The 19,389-nt window shown below is 46.8% G+C and overlaps 1 protein-coding gene across 1 annotated transcript in view; it reads right to left on the bottom strand.

Moving 5' to 3' along the window:
- The window catches only part of STRIP2 (striatin interacting protein 2), an 80,428-nt gene that overhangs the window by 9,864 nt on the left and 51,175 nt on the right, over window positions 1-19,389 (bottom strand). Inside the window, exons 9-15 of the mRNA XM_081022772.1 lie at window positions 18,071-18,256; window positions 11,278-11,501; window positions 9,630-9,695; window positions 6,234-6,297; window positions 4,332-4,403; window positions 2,524-2,598; window positions 1,976-2,073 (exon numbers count right to left, since the gene is read on the bottom strand). Coding sequence (XP_080878898.1) covers window positions 1,976-2,073; window positions 2,524-2,598; window positions 4,332-4,403; window positions 6,234-6,297; window positions 9,630-9,695; window positions 11,278-11,501; window positions 18,071-18,256 — 785 coding nt within the window. The remainder of the gene's footprint in view (window positions 1-1,975; window positions 2,074-2,523; window positions 2,599-4,331; window positions 4,404-6,233; window positions 6,298-9,629; window positions 9,696-11,277; window positions 11,502-18,070; window positions 18,257-19,389) is intronic.

Raw genomic sequence — 19,389 nt, 5'->3', positions numbered from 1 at the left:
CTCCAGCAAAAGCTGAGGGCTGGGGAAAGTTTCAAAGACCAATCAGAGATAATAATAATAATAAATTTTATTTATACCCCACCCTCCCCAGCCAAGACTGGGCTCAGGGCAGCTAACACCAGATATAAAACAATTAAGATACAACTTAAAAACAATATTACAGTGGTACCTCAGGTTAAGTACTTAATTCGTTCCGGAGGTCCGTTCTTAACCTGAAACTGTTCTTAACCCGAAGCACCCCTTTTGCTAATGGGGCCTCCCGCTGCCGCCGCGCCACTGGAGCACAATTTCTGTTCTCATCCTGAAGCAAAGTTTTTAACCTGAGGTAATATTTCTGGGTTAGCGGAGTCTGTAACCTGAAGCGTATGTAACCTGAGGTACCACTGTAAAATACAACATTAAAAAGCAGCCTCATTTCAATAGGAACTCAAATCAAACCTAGACGGCTGATTTGGCCCCTGAGCCTGAGGTCCCCCATCTCTGACACACCAGAAGTCAGAGAATGAGAAAAACGATGAAAAAGATGAATAATCAAGCGGAGGACCAGGTACTTCTTTTCTTTGATGGGATTCCTACTTCAGGCTAGCAGTTCACCGCCAACGCTTCCTGCTAAGACGTCTGACATTCTTATTTAAAAGCAAATGGTTGCATTTCACCATCTTTCTTTGTAACAACAATTAAGGAGGCCGTGGGGTTGTGAGGAAGCAAGGGCACCCAAGTGAGGCTGATTTGTGGAAGGAAAAAAAGGTCATCCACCAAAACCCCACGGAAAGGAAGGTTAGAGCAATTGGCAAACCTCAGCCATGAGAATTCCCCTCCATTTTGCTCATTTTAAATGTAATTTATTTTCTCATTAACTGATAGAGAATTGTGAACTGCCCTGAGACCTGTGGGTATAAGGTGGTACACAGATTTTAAGAGTACTAAAGGTAAAGGGACCCCTGAAAATTAGGTCCAGTCGTGGCCGACTCTGGGGTTGCGGCACTCATCTCGCTTTACTGGCCGAGGGAGCCGGCGTACAGCTTCCAGGTAATGTGGCCAGCATGACTAAGTCACTTCTGGCGAACCAGAGCAGCGCACAAAATGTCGTTTACCTTCCCGCCGGAGTGGTATCTATTTATCTACTTGCACTTTGACGTGCTTTCGAACTGCTAGGTTGGCAGGAGAAGGGACCGAGCAACGGGAGCTCACCCCGTCGCGGGGATTCGAACTGCCGACCTTCTGATCGGCAAGTCCTAGGCTCGGTGGTTTAACCCACAGCGCCACCCGCGTCCCTTTAAGAGTTCTAGCAGAGCCTAAATGCAATCAGAAGGCCCACTGCAGCCATATTCTAACATGCCAACCACTGCTACAGCTTCTATTGCTGTCTGCAAATCCTAATGAATTTGGTATTATTGCTGCTCTGTAGGGGGCATATATATTACCGTATTTTTCACTCTATAAGACGCACCAGACCACAAGACGCATCTTGTTTTTGGAGGAGGAAAACAAGAAAAAAAATATTCTGAATCTCAGAAGCCAGAACAGCAAGAGGGATCGCTGCGCAGTGAAAGGAGCAATCCCTCTTGCTGTTCTGGCTTCTGGGATAGCTGCGCAGCCTGCATTCGCGCCATAAGACGCACACACATTTCCCCTTACTTTTTAGGAGGGAAAAAGTGAGTCTTATCAAGCAAAAAATACGGTAAACCCTGCCACAGCCTTCTGAGGATTCAGCACCGCAACGAAGGAACGTGAGGAAAAAGACACTCACGTATACATCCAAAAAGACCATGTCTCGAATGGGTAAGCCTGACTCCCAAGAGTAAGGTGTGGGAGACCACAATTTTTAGGAGTGAAGGTGCAAAGTTGATCTGCAACAAGTGTGCAACATCCATCACACAGAAACCTGACGGACCTTCGCCCATTGCCCAGGTCAAGCTCGCTGAGAGATTACACAGATGTCACCCACCAGGTGATTTATCAGTCAAGCACTTACGGCATCTCCTCAGGTAACACGTCGGCCAGGATGTTGATGGAGTCCGTCTTGGCTTTGGAAGTTGGCGCTGCAGCTAACAGGATCTTCAGCAAAGCTATCTGTAGCAGGGGGGAACACCCGCCCCAGACCCCAAATCAGGCATTGTGACATTAACGTATGAGAGTGCTGGAGGTGAATTAGTTAAACAAGTTACCCAATCAGAATCCAGGGGGTGGAGTCAGAGGGACTATAAAACCAGCTCTGGGAAGAGTTCGCTGGGAGTTGGGTGGTTGGTTGGAGTGGGACCTCAGTGTCTGGGCAGAATGATGGGGGTGGAGACGCTCCTTCAGATATACTGGACTGAGGCCGTTTAGGGCTTTAAGGCACCAACAATTTGAATTGTGCTCAGAAACATACTGGGAGCCAATGTAGGTCTTTCAAGACCGGTGTTATATGGTCTTGGCAGCCGCTCCCAGTGACCAGTCTGGCTGCCACGTTCTGGATTAGTTGTAGTTTCCGGGTCACCTTCAAAGGTAGCCCCACATAGAACGCAGACAGATGATACCCACCATGTACTGTGGCAAGTTGTACAGCATCACCCGGTAGAGTATTTCGCAGGGGGTCTCCTGCACGTCCTCTTCCCCCTGAAGCACGGCAGGACAGATACAGGAGGGAGAGATGGGAAGGGAAGGCTGTGAAGCGCATCAGTCACACCATTTTCCAAACCAAGCAGGAAACAAAAGGAGGTACAGGGCGGGAAAGGGGGCAGCTCCACTTGCAGCCCAGTACTCCTACTTTTCTCAAGATGCTCTAGCACTTTCCTGCAGATCCCTACCCCCCATGTGGAATTTGCAAACTCAAATTCTGGGCACATCACCCAAGAACTGTGATCTCCACACTTCCAGCCCCAAGAAAAGGAGTCCCATAAGCATAAGGATTTCCACTTTCACAACAGCACTCCCTCCCCGTGCAAGCCCCCTAAATCTGTTCTAAGGGGTTCCCCGAACCCACCAGAGCAGAGTTAGGGAAGGCGCATGGCACACAGAGTGGGGAGGACGGGAGGAAGTCCCATTGCACAAGCAGAAATCCTGGCACTAATGGAACGTGTTAGCTGGATACAGCCCAGGGTTATCCAACGGGGGAAATCCATTCACCGACTCTCTCTAAAGATCCCCTCTCTTGCTAAGACAGCTCTACACTAACCCAAAAGTGAGAACCTCTAAGTTCCTGGACAGCTCAGTTGCCACAGCATCAGACCTTCAGTCTGACAGTCCAGGACTTAAATCCCTGCTGGGACGTACAAGGAAAGAACAGTTTAGGGGCAGAGGTTGCAGGCAGTTAAACAATCCAATGAAACAATCTGTTGAAGATGGGCCAGGAGTGACCATCCTCCGCTTTGAGAGCACAGAGAGATGCTGCCAGTCAGAGTGGAGCAGACTAGGCAGACCAGTCTCTCTAGAACAGTTTCACATACTTGCATTTCTGCTGAGGGAGTGTCCCTTTTAAAATTATTATTATTATTATTATTATTATTATTATTGTTATTATTATTATTATTAATACCCCACCCATCTGGCTGGCTTTCCCCAGCCACTCTGGGCGGCTTCCAACAAAATATTAAAATACAATAGCCTATGAAACATTCAAAGCTTCCCTAAACAGGGCTGCCTTCAGATGTCTTCTAAAAGTCTGGTAGCTGTTTTTCTCTTTGACATCTGGTGGGAGGGCGTTCCACAAGGCGGGTGCCACCACCGAGAAGGCCCTCTGCCTGGTTCCCTGTAACCTCACTTCTCACAGGGAGGGAACCGCCAGAAGGCCCTCGGCGCTGGACCTCAGTGTCTGGGTAGAACGATGATGGTGGAGACGCTCCTTCAGGTATACTGGGCTGAGGCCGTTTAGGGCTTTAAAGATCAGCACCAACACTTTGAATTGTGCTCGGAAACGTACTGGGAGCCAATGTAGGTCTTTCAAGACCAGTGTTATGTGGTCTCGGTGGCCGCTCCCAGTCACCAGTCTAGCTGGATTAGTTGTAGTTTCTGGGACCCGTTCAAAGGTCGCCCCACATAGAGCGCATTGCAGTAGTCCAAGCGAGCGATAACCAGAGCATGCAACACTCTGACGAGACAGTCTGTGGGCAGGTAGGGTCTCATCCTGCGTACCAGATGGAGCTGATAAACAGCTGCCCTGGACACAGAATTGACCTGTGCCTCCATGGACAGCTGTGAGTCCAATAAATGTCCCATACATCCTTCTAGATCTGGGAACTTTCCTCTTGTACTTTTTCACATCAATTAGAACGAGATTTAGGAGCAGGTTGATGCTGCTGTTCTGAAAAAGTGGGGTGCAGCCCAAGAGACGGACTCAGAAGGAAGCTTACCAAAGACATGGGACACTTCTCCAGCTCCTCTTCATTCTTGATCTGCACTTCGGAGATCGAGACATATTTATGCTGAGGGACAAGATGCAAACGGGAGGCTTCGGTCAAAAGATCACGGCAACTTGAGCGGCAAACCAATGGGAAGCCCCAACGTGATTATCAGACACCCCCAGAGTGGAGGCATCCTCTGGTTCCTTTCTCATTGCACCAGCATGGCAGGTGGTCAGAGGAAGAACTACTGTAGAGGCATCTCAGACCAGCTAGCAGGAACTTCTAGGCAAAGTCTTCAAAGACCAGGAGCTATGGGAAGGACAGGAAGGCATAATCCCTTGGCTCCAATGGCTTTGCTGAGAGTCTCTCTGTAAACTGGCCCAAGATATCTTCATTCACGGTGGCAGCAATGACTGAGGGACTAGTGTACAACTGACAAGTCCCTGTTAGGATTTCATGCCCCCCAGTGCTGATTTTATGCTTGGTATATTTCACACGCCTGTCTGAATGGAGCCTGAGAAAGGACGACTCTCTTATTTATCTCTCTTCCGGTGTGAGAGTCTGTGAAGCTGTACCGTATTTTTCGCTCCATAAGACGCACTTTTTTCCTCCTAAAAAGTAAGGGGAAATGCCTGTGCGTCTTATGGAGCGAATGTGTGGTCAATTGCTGGCTCCCTTTCCGGCCCCTTGCCCAGGTCTCCATTGCTGAATGTTCTGCAGACGGAGGCTGTTTGTTTCCCCAGCGACATGGGACTGGCTGATTTGATTATCTGTCTGGAAACTGTAGAAACGGCTCCCTTTCCTTTCCTAAAGAAGCCGCACAACTTTGAGCTGATCCTCGAAAAAATGGGACTTTCCCCCTTTGCAAAAGAAGCTGCACAGCTTTGAGCTAAGCCTCAAGAAAATGGGGCTTTCCTCCTCTAAAAACTAGGTGCATCTTATGGAGCAAAAAATACGGCACTTTCGCTTTTGCGCTGTTCTGTTTGTTCTCAGAGCTGGGGAGAACAGATGCCATAATGCTGTTGTCTGTAAATATTCTGTAAATAAATAGTAGTTTAGAACTACGACGCCTCTTTCTTTTGCTGTGTCAAGAGAGAAGGCTAGTGTGCATAAATCAAGTTGGTTTATGTCGCTGGAGCGCCCTGATGCCTTTTCCAGAGCTATGCTCACTGGAGGACGCTCAGAGGTCTGGGGTGGGGGCTGCAGATAGCCCAAGAGTCCCCACCCCACAAAACCCACCATCAGAAAGAGAGGCGCCATCATGTAAGCGCCTAAGTTAGAATTTACCTGTTTTAAGGTCTTTTAAGGTGGAGGGAGACCTTTACCACATGTGGTGGACCTGTGGTAAAGTGAAGGGCTTCTGGGAATTAATTTACAATGAACTCAAAAAAATCTTTAAATATACTTTTCTTAAAAAGCCCGAAGTCTTTCTACTGGGATTGACAGGAAAGGAAATTTAAAATAAAACAAAAGCCTCTTTCTATATGCCACGACGGCAGCAAGAACTATGTTGGCCCAGAACTGGAAAACGGATGTAATACCTACTATTATGGAATGGCAGGTTAAAATGATGAATTATGCAGAGCTGGCCAGAATATCAGGAAAATTAAGAGACCAGGATGAACAGAAGTTTCAAGAAAGTTAGAGTAAATACTTGATGTATATAAGAGACAACTGTAAAACTTTAAAGACACTGGTAGGGTTAAAATAACTCTAACAGCGTATGGTAGATGAAGTAAATCATACAAAATGCGCGATGTTAGAATTTATATGATACTTACCGAAGGAATAGAGGGAAGTCCAAAGCTCGGCAGAGCTTAGATAAATATGTGATTTATTTGTATAAGGTATGTATGTATGTATGTATGTTCAATGGAAAATCAATAAAAAATTAATAAAAAAAGAATTTACCTGTTTTAGGGTCTTCACACTTTCATGAATGGGGCGTGGTAACCCCACTAAGGTATCTGTGTCCCTGAAAGAAGGAGGGGGGGGAGATAGGGGGCAGGAATGAGAGGCTTAGTGTCAAACCATCATCTAATTATTCATAGTGCAGTTGATCTCTCTATCAAATAACAATTTTTCCACCTTGCATCACTTTCTTTTTTTAAGCTGTGGACCATGCAACAACAAACATGCAAGCCATCGTTTGTTTCTGTACCTGTCAGCCATTTGCATTGTTAAAATACAAATATACACAGACTCAGAAAGCCTACTAACTCACTGACAGATTCGCCTAATTTGACACGGTTTTCTGCAATTGCCTTTAAACTCAAATGAACAGGGATTGCAATAGATTCTCTCCTCTTACTGGATGAGTTACATATTTTCTCTCTCATCAAGCAGAGGCTGTTAGATCATGAATTTCAAAAACATTATCCTATTCAGCCCTCTGTATGCGCATCTGCTTACTGACGTTTGCGGCCTCGTCAGGGAATGATGCCCACCTATTTTTATAATTTAGATACCCCTTTGTATCGTAGGTTTTTTTTAATTAGCCCGTTTAAATGAATTCCCCTTATTTGTAATGTCTGGAAGGTTCCAAAAAAATACCTTCCAGAATAGACTTTGCTCTCATGGTATGATAATAATAATAATAATAATAATAATAATAATAATAATTGTTGTTGTTGTTATTATCTATACCCCACCCATCTGGCTGGGCTTCCCCAGCCACTCTGGGCGGCTTCCAACAAAATATTAAAATACAGTGGTACCTCGGGTTAAGTACTTAATTCGTTCCGGAGGTCCGTTCTTAACCTGAAACTGTTCCTAACCTGAAGCACCACTTTAGCTAATGGGGCCTCCCGCTGCTGCTGCGCGATTTCTGTTCTCATCCTGAAGCAAAGTTCTTAACCCGAGGTACTATTTCTGGGTTAGCGGAGTTTGTAACCTGAAGCGTCTGTAACCTGAAGCGCCTGTAACCCGAGGTACCATTGTACAGTAATGCATCAAACATTAAAAACTTCTCTAAACAGGGCTGCCTTCAGATGAATACACCAGATACAATATACCATATACCATATACCATATACAGTAATAGCTCTGGATACGAACGGTCCTTCTTGCGAACGCTTCGGGTTACGAGGTCCGCTAACCGGAAGTAGCTGCTTCCGGTAGCAAACTTTGCCCTGGGATGCGAGCAAAAGTCGCACTCCGGAGTAGGAGGCGCCATTAACGAAAGTGTGCCTCAGGATAAGAACGGCTTCCGGTTACGAACGGACCTCCGGAACGAATTAAGTTCATAACTGGAGGTACCACTGTAATTTTGAACCCGGACCCTGCAGTCATCACCACAGGCCCTTCTTTGTGTGCCTCCTCCTTGAGGTCCATAGGGCGGCAACGCAAGAACAGGCCTTTTCTGAAGTGTCTGCACGCACGACATGACGACATTGCGTGGCCCCAGCCCCCCTCAACCACGGAGGCAAGGCGCTGCAAGCGCTCCGGGAGGAGAGCAGAGAGGAAAAAATGCCATGGTAATCTGTAACAGCAAAACCAGATGCCTCAGCAGCCCCGGCTGCAACAAAACATGTCTCTCCTGTATCGATTTCTACAGCCACATCAGGGCTTGTAGCTCCCAATGGTTTGACTTCACCCCCAAAGGCACCGTCTTCCGTAAATGGTTGAATTAGCCAAAGGCCTGTTTTTGTTAGAATTCCTGCTCCGTGATTGCAGTCATGGGACTGTTGTCTATCACATGACGGTGTATGTTTTGACTCCACAGAGTGGGAAGTGACGGAGACAGGATGTTTGTGTTACCGTGTTCCGTAAAGTGGGACTATTGTCCTTTTTCTCTTTGCTGTCTGATGCTAGAGAGAGAGGGAGCCATGTTGAAGCGCTCTGTGTGTGTTTACATGTAAATAAAGTAGATTAGCCAAAATGCTGAGTTGCTGAGTTCTGTTACGCAAGCTGCGAAGACTCTGCGGATCCCTAAGTGTGCCGATGTCTGTTGGCATCGGTCGCTGTGATGTTCGGGCAGAAGAAAGCTTTTGAAGCTCCTGAACGATCGACCAGGAGGGAGGGAACATGCCGGTCGGGCATGTGTCTCTGCCAGGGTCCTACTCGAGAGTAGGATGAGCTCCTGACAGTTTTTGCCTGGCACCTAAAGATATGTAACGAAGGCGCCAGGCGAGCCTCCCTGGAGAGAACATCCCACAATCAGGGAGCCACTGCAGAGAAGGCCCTGTTCTTGCGTTGCCACCCTCTGGACCTCTCGAGAAGGAGGCACACAAAGAAGGGCCTATGATGATGACTGCAGGTGCCAGGTGAGTTCATACGGGGAAAGGCAGTTTTGCGCTCCTGAGCCGTTTCAGGCTTTATAGGTCAAAACCAGCACTATGAATTGGGCCCGGAAACTAACTGGCAGCCAGTGCAGTCAGACCAGAATTATCATTGTACAGTGGTACCTCGGGTTAAGTACTTAATTTGTTCCAGAGGCCTGTTCTTAACCTGAAACTGTTCTTAACTTGAAGCACCACTTTAGCTAATGGGGCCTCCTGCTGCCGCCGCGCCGCCAGAGCACAATTTGTGTTCTCATCCTGAAGCAAAGTTCTTAACCTGAGGTACTATTTCTGGGTTAGCGGAGTCTGTAACCTGAAGCATCTGTAACCCGAAGCATATGTAACCCGAGGTACCACCGTATGCTCAAACCGTTTTGCTCCAGTGAGCAACCTGGACGCCTAGTTATGCACGAGGCTGAAGCCCTATGTATAACGTGTTGGAGCAATATAATAATAATAATAATAATAATAATAATAATAATAATAATAATTTGTATTTATACCCTGCCCTCCCTGGCCAGAGCCGGGCTCAGGGCGGCTAACACCAATAAAATCACAGTAAAAACATAATGGTGGGGGAACCAATTTAAAATACAGGTTAAAATGCAATTTAAAATGCAGCCTCATTTTAGGAGTAGCCGATGGATCAAGACCATAAGGGGAGGGCAACATAAGGGTCAGGCTGAGTCCAAACCAAAGGCCAAGCGGAACAGCTCTGTCTTGCAGGCCCTGCTAGATGCTCTGCTGAAAGGAATGATTTTTGTTGGGAAAACCACATGGGGCAAAAGGGTCAGTATTCTGATAATCAAGCCGCGCCACCCCTATGATTAGAGCCCTGACATGCACGGTTGCAAACCCACTGTTACTCTGCAACATGCAAGCCAGCTCCTAGGAGACAAGAGTCTCTCCTCGATTCAGCCGGCAGCCCAATCGGTGATCAACGTCGAGCAGAAACCTTCATCTCAAGAAGTCGAAAACAGCCGCAAAGTGCAACCCTTCTCTCCCCAAACGCATAATGATAACTCACCGCCCAAGCGTGAATCCAATGAACTTATTTCTGCTCGCCTCCAGGAAATGTTCTATGTCTTTCTGTCTGGAAGAGAAGCAGTATGTTGCAGCGGCGGCGGCGGGGTGTGGGCAGAGGTGGAATATATAACAAAAGCACACCACACATTAGGGGGCAGGACGGGGGGGGGGTGCCCTCTCCAATATCTAGGCAGCTTGAGAGAAAACATTCTGCCTCCAGCCGATCTGTGTTCAGATGGTATCACACAGAGGTGAAAAGGATTTATTCTGAATATGGGTTTGTAGGCCATGCGCAATAAGCACGCACGCCTCTGTACATCACAGCTCTCGCACAGAAGCAAATTAAGTGCTCATCGCATTCCAAATAGCCCCGGGGACTTCAGATTCAACCATGTTCCCTGACTGTTTTATTTCTTCTCTTTGAAAAATCCAGTTCTTTTTCTTTTGGGGGGTGGACTGCAACAATTTGGAAATGGGCACACAGTTCGAAGGACGCCCCTCTCCCAGGGCTGGTTTAGCCACACAGCAGAATTTAGGAATTTCTCAAACAGAAAACCACCACCACGGCAGGGACAAATACACTAGTCCTGCCTTGTGCAAGGTGCCCCGACTATAGAATTGGAGAAATCGAGAGATATATAGCCGCACCGGCAGCATATCTCTTCTTTCTCGTATCTAGGGATGCAAGAAGGGCCTTTACACTCGCCAGAAGCTCGGCTCTTCCCTCGCCGGTCCTGGATGGAGCCTTCAGAAGGGTCCCGTATGCTCAGAGACTTTGCACCTGTCCATTGGGAGAGATAGGAAGCCCAGAACACTTTTTCTTTAGATGTCCCTTTTATGAAGAGGCACGTAGTAAGATCTTGGATCCCCTACTGGTGAGGCTCGCTGACCTCCCAGAAAAGCAAAAATTTGACCTTTTGCTGTTAGGCAAAGATCAGAAGATGACCTGGATGGTCACCAGACTCTGTGTACAGATCTGTAGGCGCAGACCATCGCCCAACTCAAAATAGTCCGGCATGAAAAGCCCCAAACACGGCTCCATAGGTGATTCTGAGTCAACTCCCTGGGACAGTTTATTGTTGTACACTGTTGCTAAATTTCGTGTTGCACATTGTTTTAATTGTCTGTTTTAACCATATCTGCACAGCAGTTTCTAATGTTGTGAGTGTCCTCTATTTAAGAGGCTTCTACTCTGCAGCCTCTTACAGTTGTTTTAACTGTGAGTCTTTTAGTTCTTATGCTCTTACAGTTGTTTTAACTGTGTGTCCTTGTTTGTTTTTAGTTCTTATCTGTTTTAATTATTCGTTTTTTATCCATCCATTATCCGTGTTTAATCTTGTATTTTATCCAGATGTTTTATCCTATGCCTGTTTCCTTGTCCTCATTTGCACTAACAATTATTGGTTAAGAAAAATCCAAACTGCTATTTTATCTACATGCTTTTTAATCCTGGTCTGAGACCGTAATAAAGTTCATTCCTTCATTCATTCACTAGTCCTGCCTGCTCTCCCTTGCTGTGCTAGCTTTCTCCTTGCAGGGAGATTCCAAAGCTGCGGCCTGAGTTGCTGCAGCCGTTACACTACCAAGCACTTGCACGGATCAGGCCCCAGGATCTCGCTCCGAAGGGAAGGAGCCAGGGGTAGGAATACCTGACTTTGGGGGCCCAGGGAAGCCCCTTTGGGAAGGAGACCCTCTCGACGGGCGGGCGTGGGGCCGACACGGTCTGGATGACCGTGTCCCGCTCCAAGAGGTCCAGCTCCCCTTCGATGCCGTTGTCGATGTCATCGGGCTCCTCCTCATCCACCAGCACCTCGTCGTTCTTGAAGGGGTCCCTCTCGTTGTAGATGTCAAGGCTGTCCTGTTTCATCAGAGGCTGCAAGGCGAAAGGAGGAGGAGAATGACTGTTTGGGTAGAGAGGAGTTGAGTAGCCCATCCACAGCTGCCTCCAGAGCCGGTCCACCCATGAGGCGGGATGGATGGCGGCTAACAGACTGAGGTTGAATCCTGACAAGACAGAAGTACTGTTTTGGGGGGACGGGGGCAGGCAGGTGTGGAGGACTCCCTGGTCCTGAATGGGGTAACTGTGCCCCTGAAGGACCAGGTGTGCAGCCTGGGAGTCATTTTGGACTCAGAGCTGTTCATAGAGGCGCAGGTCAACTCTGTGTCCAGGGCAATCATCTACCAGCTCCATCTGGTATGCAGGATGAGACCCTTCCTGCTCGCGGACTGTCTCGCTAGAGTGGTGCATGCTCTGGTTATCTCTCGCTTGGACTACTGCAATGTGCTCTACGTGGGGCTACCTTTGAAGGTGATCCGGAAACTACAACTAATCCAGAATGCGGCAGCTGGACTGGGGACTGGGAGCGGCCGCCGAGACCACATAACACCGGTCTTGAAAGACCTACACTGGCTCCCAGTACGTTTCCGAGCACAATTCAAAGTGTTGGTGCTGACCTTTAACGCCCTAAATGGCCGCAGTCCAGTATACCTGAAGGAGCGTCTCCACCCCCATCGTTCTGCCCGGACACTGAGGTCCAGCGCCGAGGGCCTTCCGGCGGTTCCCTCATTGTGAGAAGTGAGGTTACAGGGAACCAGGCAGAGGGCCTTCTCGGTGGTGGCACCCGCCTTGTGGAACGCCCTCCCACCAGATGTCAAAGAGAACTACCAGACTTTTAGCAGACATCTGAAGGCAGCCCTGTTTAGGGAAGCTTTTAATGTTTGATGTATTACTGTATTTTATTATTTTATTGGAAGCCGCCCAGAGTGGCTGGGGAAGCCCAGCCAGATGGGTGGGGTATAAATAATAAATGATGATGATGATGATGAAGAAGAAGAAGCTGCCTCGGGTGGCAGGAACGCAAGATGTGGCACTCCACCCCTTCTGCTGGAACGTCCCGCTCTGGGTTTTGGCAAAAGGGAAGCATTTCAGCGCAGGGTCCTGCTGCCCATCTTCCCTGCCCCTGGGGATCCAGCAGATCCTTCTGGTGTTCTTACGATCACGCAGGGGCCCCACAAGCTGCCACCACGAGCATGCAAAGTCAATATCCAATACTGCAAGCTTGGCGTGGCGGCAGACGTTGGTGGTCCTATCGCACGTCCCTGGCTGCAAAACTGATAGCGGACTCCTAGATATGTATTCTCCCTGGCTGCCCCACAGCTAGATTCACATTGCCCCCCCCCCCTCAAAAAACCCCCCAGTCTAATCTTAATTAGGATTGTATTTGGTTGAGAGGAAACAGCAACTCCCCCCCCCCAAAAAAAAATGTTTTTGGGTTGTTTTAGTAGCTCTAATCCAGCCCTTGAGATGTAGAAGGTTAGCAAAAATGTATCATACTCATGATAATAAATGCTGGAAATGTAAAGAAAAAGAAGGAACCTTTCACCACATGTGGTGGACGTGCCCCAAGGTAAAAGACTTCTGGGAAAGGATTTATAATGAACTGAAAATAGTGTTGAAAACCACATTTATTAAGAAACCAGAAGCCTTTTTACTTGGTATAGTGGGGGGTGAAATCCCCAAAAAGGATGTTACTTTTTTCTGTATGCTACAACAGCTATGAGAATATTATTAGCAAAGAATTGGAAGAAACAAGATTTACCAACTATCGAAGAATGGCAGATGAAGATGATGGACTATATGGAACTGACTGGGAGACTCCGAGACCAGAGAGAAGAGACGGTGAAAGAAGATTGGAAGAAGTTTAAGGAATATTTGAAAAAATATGTTAATATTTAAGCAGAACAGCTTTGGAAGTGGATATAGGCTGTAGGGTTAGAAGTAGAAGATAGTGTATTTTAAAACAGTATTATTTGTAAGTGATAAAATGTGAAGATTTTTATGGTAAAAGTAAGCGTGATAAAAAAAATGGTTAGAAATTATGATATATGTAAACTGCTAAAGATGAGGTAAAATGAAAATCGGATAGGGGGGACTTGGGGAAGCCCACCTAACAATGCTTAGAGAAAATAAGGATACAACAAGAATTTGTTTGTATTGTTTGTTTTTCTGTTTGTGTTGTTTAGTTGTGTTGTAAAGTGAATAACAAAATTTTTTGGGGGAAAAGAGATGTAGGTTAGAACTTTACCTTTTTTTGGACACTTAACTCGCTATAGGAAAAATCAACATTTTAAGCAGGGGTGAGGAGAGTCATTTGGGCTTTTTCATAAGCCTACTCTAAAAATATCACTTTAACAAAAGACCATTAAAAACGGCCTTCCTTTCTACCAATGAACACAACTTTGCAGCCGTGTCTTACGCGTGTTTATTCGGAAGTCCCACTGAGTTAAATGGGTTTTACTTCCAGGAAAGTGGCTATACATTTGTAGCCTTTCCTTGACAAAGGCTGCAATTTCCTACCACTTACCTGGGAGAAGGCCACACAGAGCTCAAAGGGACTTCTTTCTCGTTTATTCATTCCAGGTTATTTCTAGAAGGCTAATTGTTCAAACCATAACTTCTGAGTTGGCACGCAATAGGTTTGCACTGCAGAAATCTCAACCCTTCTTGAAACAGCTACAAAACACCCACATTCGCTGAGGTTTTGAGTTTTGCTGAAAGGTAATCGCTTTTAATCATGCATTTAATTCAAATGACGGGAGGGAGTGGATGCAAACACATTTTTTAAAAGGGAGGCAATGTGTCTCCTATGCTTGAGTTGGCTTCAAAATGAAGTCCATATCATGGTATCAGTTTCATAGTTTCTGACCTGGCAATATATCACGAATCATGATTTGTGTATTTTGTGTGCTATGCAAAAATCAAAAACCAGGAAAGAAATGGTCGTGTGGAAGAGGTGGATGAATTTGGGTATATTAATGTTAGACCTTCAGACCATATGGTTTGAAGCTCAACATCAAAAAAACGAAGATCATGGCCACTGGGCCGATCACCTCCTGGCAAATAGAAGGGGAAGAAATGGAGGCAGTGAGAGATTTTACTTTCTTGGGCTCCATGATCACTGCAGATGGTGACAGCAGCCACGAAATTAAAAGACGCCTGCTTCTTGGGAGGAAAGCAATGACAAACCTAGACAGCATCTTAAAAAGCAGAGACATCACCTTACAACAAAGGCCAGTATAGTTAAAGCTATGGTTTTCCCAGTAGTGATGTATGGAAGTGAGAGCTGGACCATAAAGAAGGCTGATTGCCGAAGAATTGATGCTTTTGAATTCTGGTGCTGGAGGAGACTCTTGAGAGTCCCATGGACTGCAAGAAGATCAAACCATTCGGAAGGAAATCAGCCCTGAGTGCTCACTGGAAGGACAGATCCTGAAGCTGAGGCTCCAGTACTTTGGCCACCTCATGAGAAGAGAAGACTCCCTGGAAAAGACCCTGATGTGGGGAAAGATGGAGGGCACAAAGAGAAGGGGACAACAGAGGACGAGATGGTGGGACAGTGTTCTCGAAGCTACGAACATGAGTTTGACCAAACTGCGGGAGGCAGTGGAAGACAGGAGTGCCTGGCGTGCTCTGGTCCAGGGGGTCACGATTAGGCGGACATGACTAAACGACTAAACAACAACAACAAGGTATCTAACTGTTGAAGATGCAATAGAGATAATGCTTCTCTAAAACATGCTTTTTCATTGTCCTATATTGAAAGATTTTTGGCAGAAGGTAACTGAAACCATCAACAGAACTGCATGGAACAACCTTTACAGAGCAAAATATCCTCTTGAGTTATATACCCAGAACATGGAACCTTACAAAAGGACGATATGAGTGGACTTTCTGCGCCCTGACCACAGCAAAAAGACTGATACTGATGAACTGGAAAAATAAAAATGTGGCTCCCTTCTAAGATTGGATTGAAGACTTAAACAAACTTGCAACGTATGAACAACTTGCATCTAAACACAGACTTGCCAGGGACAAATTCCACGATATTTGGAATCCATTCTTACAAATACTGTATTAGGTTCAGATCTGGTGAAGTGGAATAACACACTGTAAAGTATACAGATTTGGGTCTCCCCCCCCCCTTTATTTTCCCTTCTACACAGGTTTTTCTCTCTTTTATGTTTCTCACCATGTTTAGTGCACGTATAATCACGGACTTTTTGAACTTTCAATAGAGATGTTGTTTTTTTAAAAAGTGGGGGAAACCGTGAAGCCAGCTAATGCTTCTACATAGCTCCATCCTGATTCCAGACTTTGTGATATATCAGTACGCGAACGGGATCCGTTCTGGAGGTCTGGCCGCATCCCCAGGAATTTGCAACCAGAGGACCGTGTTTAGCGCTTCTGCGCATGCGCACGTGGCGTAAACTGGAAAAATACTTCCGGGTTTGCTGCATTCATATCCCAAAGATTACGTATCCAGAGGGATACGTAAGCGGAGGTACGACTATATTTTGCAATAAAAAAAAATTCTTCCAGTAGCACCTTTAAGACCAACTAAGTTAGTTCTTGGTATGAGCTTTCGTGTGCAAGCACACTTCTTCAGATACACTGAAACAGAAGTTGCCAGATCCTTCTATATAGTGAGAAGGTGGGGAGGGGTATTACTCAGAAGGGTGGTGGGAATGGGAGATTGGCAGATAGCTGAGATGAGCCTGCTGACGACTCTTAACGACTGTAATAGGTCTTACAGGAAAAGGCAAGGGGTGAGAAGGTGAGAAATGGCTTAGTCATGTATAATGGGATAAGAATCCAATGTCTTTGTTCAAACCAGGTCTCTCCATGGTTTTAAGTTTGGTAATGAGTTGCAATTCAGCAGCTTCTCTTTCCAGTCTATTTCTGAAATTCCTTTGTAGTAAAACAGCTACTTTGAGATCTTGTATAGAATGTCCTGGGAGGTTGAAGTGTTCTCCTACTGGTTTCTCTGTTTTGTGATTCTTGATGTCAGATTTATGTCCATTTATTCTTTGGCGTAAGGTTTGGCCTGTTTGTCCAATATAGAGAGCTGAAGGACACTGTTGGCATTTGATGCCATACACAATGTTAGATGATGAGCAATTGAATAGTCCCGAGATGGTATGTGTGATGTTGTTGGGGCCAGTAATGGTGTTGTCCGGGTGTATGTGGCAGCAAAGTTGGCATCTGGGTTTATTGCAGGCTCTGGTGCCAGTGTCCGTGTTAAGTCTGGTTGTAGTATTATTGTGGGTTAGGAGTTGTTTAAGATTGGGTGGCTGTCTGTAGGCAATGAAAGGTCTTCCTCCCAGAGCTTGAGAAAGAGAACTGTCATTGTCCAGGAGAGGTTGTAGATCTCTGATGATGCGTTGAACTGTTTTAACTTGGGAGCTGTATGTGATGACTAGAGGTGTTCTGTTATTTTCTTTTTTGGGTCTGTCTTGCAGCAAGTTCTCTCTGGGTATAAGTCTGGCTCTGTTGATCTGTTGTCTAACTTCATCTGCTGGGTATTTTAGTTCTGAAAAGGTTTGCTGTAGATCTCTTAGGTGAGAGTCTCTGTCTGTAGAATTGGAACAGATGCGGCTGTAACGTAGTGCCTGGCTATATACAATGGACTGTTTGGTATGTTTGGGATGGTAGCTAGAGGCATGTAGATATGTTTGTCGGTCAGTTGGTTTACGGTATAAGGTGGTGTCTAAACATATATTTTGCAATGTTTAGCTGGTGATATACCGTATTTTTCGCTCCATAAGACACACTTTTTTCTTCCTAAAAAGTAGGGGGAAATGTCTGTGCCTCTTATGGAGCGAATGCGTGGTCCCCGGAGCAAAATTGCCTAGGGGCAAAAAGCAGATCATTCTTTTTTTTTTTTTGAAAGAGGGAAGTGGGTGTTGAAACAAAGCTGCTGATCGGCAAGCAATCGGGAGGGAGATAAGGGACGCTAGCGATAAAGGAAGCTGCCTGGGAGTGGGGAGGTAAAGACAGCAAACTTGCAAAGGGGGGAAACAGGAAGACTAAAGCAATAAGGAGAGAAATTAGAAGAAAAGGAGGAGCAAAAAACTGCTCCAGCTAAGGAAAAGACACTAAGGCAAACAAGAGGGAAGGGAGTGTTGAAAGGAAACAGCTGATCGGTGGGATCGGAAGAGAGATAAGGGACGCTAGTGGAGGCTGCCTGGGAGGGGGGAGGTAAAAGCCCATGGATCCTCAGGATTTTTACATTGGGTCACCCCAAATTCACCATCATATCACATAGCATGTCCATGGCTACAGCCTGCACCCAAAAAATCACGCAACCACTGTTGTGTGGGGCCGCAATGGCGCAAAAACGTGGTTAGAAAGCACGGATCCACATGGATCCTCAGGATTTTTGCATTGGGTCACCCCAAATTCACCATCAGATCGCATGTCTGTGGCCACAGCATGAACCACAAAAATCACACACCCACTGTTTCGTTCAGAATATTCTTTTTCTTGTTTTCCTCCTCTAAAAACTAGGTGCGTCTTATGGAGCGAAAAATACGGGTATCGCCTGGGTTTTGCCCAGTCCTGGTTGGCCTTAGAGAGGTGAGCCCCCCCCCCCAATCTCCTACCCTCCTGCTCCGGTGCCCCCGCTTCTGCTGCTGCTGCTCCACCAGCTCGATGGCGTAGGCAGGGGGAGAGGCTGCCCTCATGCTGCGCATGATTTGGATGCTGTCCTCTGGCAGGGGGGGCAAGCCCAGTTCCTGGCGCTTCTTCACCTTCATGGCCTGCAGAGCGTCAAAGCCTCCCAGGGTGAACTGCAGAGGCAAGAGAAAGAAAGAGAGAGAGAAAAAGTTGGTCCCAGGCATAGCTGTCAACTTACAGATTTGAAAATAAGGGACCAGCAGCCTCGGAAAGAAGGGATCAGCAGCCAAAATAAGGGATTTTAGTCAACCAGCAGCCAGACGAAGCCTCAAGCGGTGGTTCCCACAGCGCAGCAACCCGGCAAAGGGGATGCAGCAAGGAAAACCACCGTCACCTCTCCGCTGGGAAGCGCTGAGCAAAGGCGAGCCCCCAGGCAACGCGGCCGATTTGATCAGCACAAGGCATGCAAGCTCCACCCCCCCAGTTGTTCTTAGGTTCCTTATTGGGTGAGCAACGCAGCCAAGCAACACAGTTGGAGCCTCCCTCCTCCCTGGCCGGCAGGGAGGGAGGGAGAGGAGCTGCTTCCTTTGAAACCCAGGAAATTTAAGGGACATCATCAATCCAGGACAACAGCGGGACACGGCGCTGGGATAAGGGAGTTTCCCGCCAAATAAGGGACGGTTGACAGCTATGGTCCCAGGTGGGTCCTCAACAACGCAGCCTGAGCTGAGAAGCTGGAGGCGGTGGGGTCATCAGAACATCAGAAGGGTCTGGATCAGGCCAGAGCAGACCCGTTCCACCCAGCATCTTGTTCCCACAGTGGCCCCACTCAGCCAGAAGCCCTCTGTGCTTGTCCTCAAGCACCGTTTGTTGGAAAGACATGGCAAATTTAACAAAGAAATAAACGAACAAATACATATTTAACAAGAAATCCGGCAGGACTGAACTGATGTGCTTCTGCAAAGCAATTCCTGCGCTCTTGTCATGTCCAGCTGTTGCTGATGATGTGAGAGATATTTTTTTGCTCCATCTGGGGAAAGTACAAAGTTCTAAACACAGCTCCATTGCACACCATTCTGTAGCCGCCTCCCCCCAGCCACAAAATTAAGCCTGCAAAAATCATGCAAGCTTTTTAATGTGCAATGCTTTATTATGTTTTTATATGTTTAATATATGTTGGAAGCCACCCAGAGTGGCTGGGGCAAGCCAGATGGGAGAGATACTAGCTGCTTTGCTTCTCAATATAATCCAGTTGGATGCAGGTGGCGCTGTGAGTTAAACCACAGAGCCTAGGACTTGCCGATCA

The sequence above is a fragment of the Podarcis pityusensis genome (genome assembly GCF_964106645.2).
Source record: "Podarcis pityusensis genome assembly, chromosome: 10".
Taxonomy (NCBI): Eukaryota; Metazoa; Chordata; class Lepidosauria; order Squamata; family Lacertidae; genus Podarcis; species Podarcis pityusensis.
Note: the sequence above shows the minus strand (reverse complement) of the source record. Positions and strands in the feature narration are given on the sequence as shown.